This window comes from Alosa pseudoharengus, unplaced genomic scaffold (assembly GCF_046254945.1).
Source record: "Alosa pseudoharengus isolate Yale_2024_CS ecotype anadromous, Long Island Sound unplaced genomic scaffold, YU_APseudo_1.1 YU_APseudo_1.1_scf_24, whole genome shotgun sequence".
Lineage (NCBI taxonomy): Eukaryota > Metazoa > Chordata > Actinopteri > Clupeiformes > Clupeidae > Alosa > Alosa pseudoharengus.
This window is the reverse complement of record NW_027468689.1, coordinates 2528121-2536938: the sequence shown is the minus strand read 5'-3', so window position 1 is coordinate 2536938 and position 8818 is coordinate 2528121. Positions and strand designations below refer to the sequence as shown.

Here is an 8818-nt window from a genome sequence, read left to right as displayed (position 1 = left end):
CACTATGACCTTGATGACACAACACATTGTATCCTGTCCATTATGCAATCATGGACCTGGAGTTATCATATCTCTCCTTACTTAACTAGTGATTACAGTTTAACAGCAGCTAAGTGCAGGAAAGCCACAGTACCCAAACGTTCCTAATGTGACAGTATAGACTGGCCACAGTAACGTTACCCAAACGTTCCTAATGTGACAGTATAGACTGTCCTGAATTTCCCCTTGTGGATCAATAAAGTATCTATCTATCTAGACTGGCCAGATGTGTCTGAACAAACTTGAATTGATAAAAAAACAAAACAATGTTCAGTGGCTCAGAAACTTCGAGTACTTGGGCTTTTCACACACTTGGTCAAAGTACACTCTGTCGTATAGAGATATATATAAATATATATATAAAAAGAGGACAGTATTATGGTTTACACTCTGTCCACAAACTTCAGGTTGATGGGGCTACCTGGGCAGAGAAGGCCATGGGTCTTGGCCTTGATGTCGTCGGTGACGGGTGAAACCTCGATGCTGAAGTTCTGGAGGATCTGCAAGAGACAGATGTCAGGATTATCTCAGCTGTATTCAAAGTCTTTTCACACCACTGTGCTCCAGTCCTGCCTCTCTTCACAGGCTCTCACACATAGGGGCAGATAAGAGCAACTCAGCCACTGTTTTAATGCAAGTTTTCTTTACATCTCAGAGGACATCAACATATGTAGATAAGTGACGGCACACACAAACACACACACACAATAAGTATGAACGGCAACCTACTTGAGTGAGAGCAAGGTGCATCTCCAGTTCGGCTATCCTCCTTCCGACGCAGCTACGGATTCCGTACCCGAAGGGGATGGAGCCGAAGTTATCCACTCGATCGGACTGATCTTTCCGGATCCAACGGTCAGGGCGGAACTCCTCGGCCCCAGGGAAGTTTTCCTCGCTCATGGAAGTGGAAAAGTGGCACAGGGCGAGCTGAGTCTGAGGAACAAAAGACAAAACACAAGAGTTGAGCTTTGACTCCTTGGCTTTCTCACAAAGGCTGCTTTGGCAGGCCTGTGCCAATGGAAATGAACTGATCTGATGTGAAGAGGGTAGGGGGCCAGGGGTGGGGGTCAGCGAGAGAAAGAGAGGGCAGATGAGGAGAGGAGAGAGAAGGAGGAGGGCAGATGAGGAGAGGAGAGAGAGGGAGGAGGGGAGATTTAACAGGAGACAAAGGTGGGTCCTTTGTCCGTTTTGCGTGTGCGCGTGCGCGCGTGTGTGTGTGTGTGTGTGTGTGTGTGGGAAAGTGGATGGTGGAGGGGTTGACAGCACATGTTGTAGATTAAGGAAGGGGGTGGGGTATTCAGGAAAATCTTCATAGCACTCCAACATGCGCACACACACGTGTGTACACACACACACACACACACACACACACACACACACACACTCACCCCTTTGGGTAAGAAGTATCCGCCCACGATTAGATCGTCCTGTGTGATGCGTCCGTTTCCAGGAAGAACAGGGAAAAGTCTGATGGACAAAGCCCAAGATAAAGAGAGAGAGAGAGAGAGAGAGAGAAAGAGAGAGAGGGGGGATGAAGAGAGATAGAGAGAGAGAAAGAGAGAAAGAGAGAGAGGGGGGGTGAAGAGAGGGAAATTGAGAATGAGTTTGGAGGTGCAGATAGACAAACTCATGCAAACCAGCTATGATTCATCGGCTATCTCACACCCTGTCTGAATGACCCGTTCAAGGACAGAGACGTTGACCTTTACTGGACTGGCCACTGGGCACACCCTCAGGCTCCAGTTCTCTAGGTGGCAACTTTCTCAGGTGACTTTTATGAAATCAGGCCCCATTACTGCTGACAAGCTCTACTTTAGATACTAAACCAATAACGGAGCTCCAAAAACTAAACTATTGTTTGTTTGTTTCTTACTTTATTATTTTGCTTATTTGTTTGTCTGTTGCTTTGTGAATGTGTTTATGTCGTGTTGTGTGTAATGGCTGCCGTGCATCACCCAGGTGGGTGCTACACATTGGTGGTGGTTAGTGAGGTCCCCCCTTCCCTGTGAAGCGCTTTGAGTGTCGAGAAAAGCGCTACATAAATGTACTGTGTTGTTGTTGTTGTTGTTGAAAAGCGCTACATAAATGTAACGTGTTGTTGTTGATGTTGTTGTTGTAATCGTCCTGTAGTCAAAGCTGCGGATGGGTCAGGTACCTGAGGGTCTCCTTGACCAGGCCACGGATGAGGGGCAGGTTGGAGACGTCGTTAGCTGTGGGCGCCCTGCCTTCCAGGGTCTGCGTCACCTCCTCGTAGATCTGCTGCTGGATCTGAGGGTGCCGCGCCAGCAAGTACGTCGCCCACGACAACGTGAAGGAGGTCTGGAGGGAGTGAAGGAGGAGGGGAGGAGAGGCAGAAGGAGGAGGAGGAGGAGGAGGAGGAGGGGCAGAGGGAGGAGGAGGAGGAGGAGGAGGAGGAGGAGGAGGAGGGGCAGAGGGAGGAGGAGGAGGGGAGGCAGAGGGAGGAGGAGGAGGAGGAGGGGCAGAGGGAGGAGGGGCAGAGGGAGGAGGAGAAGGGGAGGCAGAGGGAGGAGGAGGAGGAGGAGGAGGAGGAGGAGAAGGGGAGGCAGAGGGAGGAGGAGGAGGAGGAGGAGGAGGAGGAGGAGGAGGAGGAGGAGGAGGGGCAGAGGGAGGGGACATGTTTACTACAGAGTTCATACAAGAGATTTTCATTTGAACTTGAGTTTGAGAGAATGAGGAACTTCCAAACACACAAATGCCAATAGATATCAGGAGAGAGATTTACATAAACAGGAAGCTTTAGGAGTACTTTTCCCAAAGGGGCTTTACCCCCAGAGAAAGAGCTGGTTATGTAACACATGCTCAAATGCAGCGTAGCCCATAGTAACACATCTTTGCTTTGAAAAGCAACCAAATCCTGCCTGTACCCAGACACCCTACAGGAACAAGAACACACACACACACCCACACACACACACACACACACACACACACACACACACACACCACTCACCAGACTCCTCTTTCACTTGTTCTCTCTACTCCCCCCTTTCCCCCCCTCTCAGCTAGGCCCCTCTAAGTCTCCACACACACACACACACACACACACACACACACACACACACACACACACACACACACACACACACACACACACACACACACACACACACACACCACTCACCCGACTCCTCTTTCACTTGTTCTTGTCACTCTCAGCTAGGCCCCTCTAAGTCTCCACACACACACACACACCCTTTCTTGTCTTTCCATCTTTGGACTTGCCCTTCTTCTACCTTCTTCGCCTCTTCTGCTTTTTCAACATTCTATATTCTGTCCCTTTCTCTCCCTCTCTCTCTTTCTCTCCCTCTCTCTCTCTTTCTCTCACTCTCTCTGTCCTCCATTTCTCATCTTGAACATGCCCTTTGTGAACCCTTCTTGTATGTTTCCATCGCTAGGCTGGGAACAGCTGGGGCTGAGGGCTGATGGGATAGGTGTCAGGACCGACGGGGTCAGCGGAGGGTGACAGAAACAGCCCGCCCCCCCACAGGAGCGAACAAAAGCCCCCCCGCCGTCATATGACCGCCTGAGAGGAGTTCACCGGGCGTACAGCCAAGCCTCGTTATCATCTTACACCTCTCTCCTTCACACACACACACACACACACACACACACACACACTTTATTTTCACTTTGCATGGACCGTTTCTTGTTACCGCCCTTCGACCTTTGTCTTTGCTTCTGTCTTGGTCTCTCAACACACTCACACACACACGCACACACACACTCACCGTGTCCAACACACTCACACACACACACGCACACACACACTCACCGTGTCCACTCCAGCCAACAGCATCTCAGTCATGTTGGCGATGATCTCCTCCTTGTTCATCTCCATGGTGACGAGCATGTGTGTGAGAAGGCCTCCCTTGATGGGCTCGCCGCGAGCCACGGTGTTCCTGATCTGCGCCAGCTTCTTATCCACGTGCATCTGGCCTGAACACACAACCAAGCGGACACAGGACATGAGCGCTCCGAGAGACCGCTCTTGACCCTTGACCCTGACCCTGACCATCTGAACCGCCGCCCGCTCCCGCAGAGACAGAGAGGGAGCAGGAGCAGCAGCATCAGTTCTTCTAATCTAATCTAATCTAATCTAATCTTACTAATTAGGAACTTCAGAATGTTCAGCCAAGTACTGCTGCAAGGTCAAGTCATGGCGACCTACATGTTACAGGTTGACCTGCATGTATAGCACTTTCAAAAGCGACAGGAGTTGTGCCACAGTTTTTCCACACAGACTACACTGATCAATAGTAATGGATAAAAGATTATAAACAATTAAGGGAGGTATAAGGCTTAAACCCCACCCCCTCCCCAAGACCTCCTTTTCCCGTCACTCACTGAATTTGAAGAGGCCGTCCCAGGAGCTGCAGAATTCCTCCCAGGGCTTGGGAATGAGGGGGCGGAGCCATTTGGGAATGGCGCCCGCATACATGGTGGTCTTGAAAGAGCTGAACATGAGGTTGAGAGCAGCGATGTACTCCTGGCTGGTCTTGGGGACGCTGTCCTGCAGGCAGCCCAGGCGTGTCTCGTACAGAATGGACGCCATGCCTGTGGAGGGACAGTCGTTAGTGGAGCGCTTGTGGTGCGGATCAGGCCCAGAACAGGCCCACAGTCGTTAGTGGAGCGCTTGTGGTGCGGATCAGGCCCAGAACAGGCCCGGATCAGTCGTTAGTGGAGCGTCTGTGGTGCGGATCAGGCCCAGAACAGGCCCGGATCAGTCGTTAGTGGAGCGCTTGTGGTGCGGATCAGGCCCAGAACAGGCCCACAGCAGTTAGTGGAGTGTCTGTGGTGCGGATCAAATATGAGCAAAGATCAAGTGTCAAATATGAGCAAAGATCAAGTGGGGAACTCAACTCAACTCAAAGTACCCCTGACTGTGTTAGCCATTGCTTTTGTTTTATATGCCATTTCTTAGTAGGTTGGAGGAAGATTATGGCTTTACGCTCACATTCTCACGTTGCTAACCGTTTCCAGGGCATGAGAACCATAGAGGAGGTGAGGCCACTTACTAAATGGCAGAATAAGTGCATTAGTGCAAAGCAGCCACTTTGCAAAGTGGTCTAACTAACAAAACCTCCTTTCTCTGGGTTAGCACCCAAATGCCCTGCGATAGATCTTTTCCAATCTCCTTAGCCTCACATTATTCATTCAGAGAATCCATAATATCACAGCAGGCTCGAAGGACTCTCCCTCTGATAAGAAACGGACAAGACACAAAGCGTGCAGGAAAGGAGTTGTTTTTGTATTGGATTCTGTCTGCATATCCCTTATCTGCCAGACTTTCAGGTCATAAATCTCTATACACATAATAGTCATAGTCATAATTACAATAAATACTCTCAGAACACAGTCTATATGTGAATCTGCACTCCTGTGATGACCCTGTGACACTGTAAGAAGTCTGTGTCTTAACAAGGACATTTTATGTGTGTGCATGTGTGTCTGTGTACAGGCCCGGATCAGTCGAACAGAACAGGCCCGGATCAGTCGTTAGTGGAGCGCTTGTGGTGCGGATCAGGCCCAGAACAGGCCCACAGCAGTTAGTGGAGTGTCTGTGGTGCGGATCAAATATGAGCAAAGATCAAGTGTCAAATATGAGCAAAGATCAAGTGGGGAACTCAACTCAACTCAAAGTACCCCTGACTGTGTTAGCCATTGCTTTTGTTTTATATGCCATTTCTTAGTAGGTTGGAGGAAGATTATGGCTTTACGCTCACATTCTCACGTTGCTAACCGTTTCCAGGGCATGAGAACCATAGAGGAGGTGAGGCCACTTACTAAATGGCAGAATAAGTGCATTAGTGCAAAGCAGCCACTTTGCAAAGTGGTCTAACTAACAAAACCTCCTTTCTCTGGGTTAGCACCCAAATGCCCTGCGATAGATCTTTTCCAATCTCCTTAGCCTCACATTATTCATTCAGAGAATCCATAATATCACAGCAGGCTCGAAGGACTCTCCCTCTGATAAGAAACGGACAAGACACAAAGCGTGCAGGAAAGGAGTTGTTTTTGTATTGGATTCTGTCTGCATATCCCTTATCTGCCAGACTTTCAGGTCATAAATCTCTATACACATAATAGTCATAGTCATAATTACAATAAATACTCTCAGAACACAGTCTATATGTGAATCTGCACTCCTGTGATGACCCTGTGACACTGTAAGAAGTCTGTGTCTTAACAAGGACATTTTATGTGTGTGCATGTGTGTCTGTGTGTGTGTGTGTGTCTGTGTGTGTCTGTGTGCATGTGTGTGTGTGTGTGCATGTGTGTGTGTATGTGTACGTGTGTGTGTGTGCATGTGTGTGTGTGTGTGTGCATGTGTGTGTGTGTGTGTGCATGTGTGTGTGTGTGTGTGTGCATGTGTGTGTGCATGCATGTGTGCGTGTGTGTGCATGTGTGTGTGCATGCATGTGTGCGTGTGTGTGCATGTGTGTGTGCATGTGTGCATGTGTATGTGTGTGTGTGTTGCATGGCCCTGATCTCTGCGTACCCTCCATGGCGTATTTGAAGTACATGTCGTTGATGTTGAGCACGGTGTGCTTGTCCGGCTGCTCGTTCCTCAGGTACTTGATGCGCTTGACCAGGTCCACCACCACGCTGTTGACGTCGTCCGAGAAGGCGGCCACGTCGCGGGGACGCATGATCAGCTGCCGGAGCACGCTGCGCATCTTCAGCCAATCATCACCCTCCCTGTGAACGCCAAGGGGAACGCAAAGGTACGCTTACAGCTAGGCCAGATGGACAAGCCAGTTTGGGTCATCAGATCTTTACATGCACACACACATCCACACACACATGCACACACACATGCACACATATTAATATGTCAAAGCCCAGCGATGCTGCTGAGTGTGAGAGCTGAGAAGTGTGTGTGTGTGTGTGTGTGTGTGTGTGTGTGTGTGTGTGTGTGTGTGTGTGCATGCGCTAAAATCACACACATTAAAATGTTAAAGCCCAGCAATGTGTAAGGTGAGAGCTGAGGTGTGTGTGTGAGTGTGTGTGTGTGTCTATGTGTGTATTGTGGCTGTGCATCTGTGTGTGACGTACGCTGAGATCAGACCCGTGGAGCGTCCACGCATGTCGCGGTACTCCTTCCAGGACTCCATGTTGGCTCTCTGAGGGGCGGCCGCCTCCGCACGCAACACCTGAGCCACCAGCTCGCGGTCTGCAATCGACACCACCAGCTGCGGACCGAAGCGCGACTTGAAGATCTTCCCAAACTTCTGTGAGTGCTCCATCTGTGCATCGGAGAAGAAGGAAAAACACACACACACACACACACACACACACCCGCCTCAGTTAGAGTTAGCCTCAAAACAGCTCCGACTTCTCCAGCATATCTGCCCGTACACTGCTTCTGATCCGGGATCATAAGGCTTTGGTGAATCTTTGTTCTTAAAAACACACTTGCTTTAACTGGATTACACGCCTTATGACCGGATCATTTAGAGGATTAAAAGGAGTGTGTGTACAACTTCTTACAATAGATTAGCCCCCTGAAAGGCTGGGGAAACACAAGGCAAACTTTATTGCCTTTACACATGGAGGACAAAGGGTGAAGTAAGCTTCTAACGCAAATAGCTTTTACATTAGGTGCTACTGGAGCAGCCCTCTGTTATGAATCTGGGACTCCCTTCATAAACTGACAGACGGGGCGACTGTGCTTCCACAGTAAGGGAAGAGACACTTCCTGGTGTGAATGTGTCATTGGAAATGCTTCCAACAGAAAGTGTGGGAAGAGAGTGAAGTCATGGCAAAAAAATACAGACACAGTCTGATTCAAACATCTGTCTCATTCAGACCAAATCATCCATTTCTTGTCATATTATTCTCAATTCATTGTAACGCACAAGATACTAAATATTCTATTGTGCTGTTTAACATTGCTGACATACACACTTCAGGTTGTTGTGAAAGGAAATGGAATCAATTTCGGTGACATTTTCTTCGACCAGCTGTGGGGCAGGGGTGAGGGTGTTGTTGGCACGCCTCTCACGTGTAGTTAGGCACCAGTCGATAGAGCGTTGCAAAAGCCTGTAGCCTTTAAGTGCTGGGTCAGCGTCCAGCCTTAAGCAAGTTTGAAGGTTTTCGTAGAGGCGGCTAATATGCTGTAGGCCTACTAGCGATATTAAAAAGCTATTGAAAAGTTGACAGACAGATTTACTGTGTGACAGCCTGCTCACGAGAGGAATTAGCGCTAATTATAAAATAAACCTAATTAAGAAAAGTAAACACTGAAAGGTCAAACTCACCTGGATTTCGTGGATCCTAGAGAAGCCGTCCCGATAGAAGAACTCAATCAGATTACCGATGGCGCTGGGTCCCGGCATCTCCTTTAAGGACTTCACTCTAGCTCCCTTCTCTACGTCTCCCACCTCCATTGCCGGCGGCACCAAGTTGTCGACGCCGTGGTCCGCGGCGACGCGCAATGAGCCGCTGGTGGCGGTCTTGTGGAGTGAGTTGGTCCTCAGCAGAAACGGCGAGGCCACCGCATCAGCCAGGAGGGCTTTGCATCCAACGCGCAGGATGTTGCTGTGGAGAGACATGGTGAATGCTATTCTCTTGGTTGCTTTAACGCGAGAAAAGAAAATGAACGACAAACTGAAGTCGTAGTTGTAGCCTGTAGATGACAAAGAAGTTGCTCTCAAGTTATTCAAATTCAAACGAATTTGCTCAGCTGCGTTTGCTCAGTTGCGCTCTTCCACTGCTCGATGCCTGGAGGAGTGCTGCTTGTTTGAGAGAGGGCTGA

General features: G+C 49.3%; 1 protein-coding gene across 1 annotated transcript; it reads right to left on the bottom strand.

Annotated features, from left to right (window-relative positions):
• cyp27c1 (cytochrome P450, family 27, subfamily C, polypeptide 1) lies at positions 1 to 8818 on the bottom strand. The gene is made up of 9 exons (XM_076302486.1): positions 8322 to 8818; positions 7117 to 7307; positions 6560 to 6759; positions 4405 to 4614; positions 3833 to 3996; positions 2195 to 2358; positions 1428 to 1506; positions 769 to 972; positions 1 to 539 (listed from the first exon to the last, which is right to left on the bottom strand). The coding sequence occupies exons 1-9, from the start codon at positions 8613 to 8615 to the stop codon at positions 423 to 425; spliced, it is 1623 nt and encodes a 540-aa protein (XP_076158601.1). The 5' UTR covers positions 8616 to 8818; the 3' UTR covers positions 1 to 422.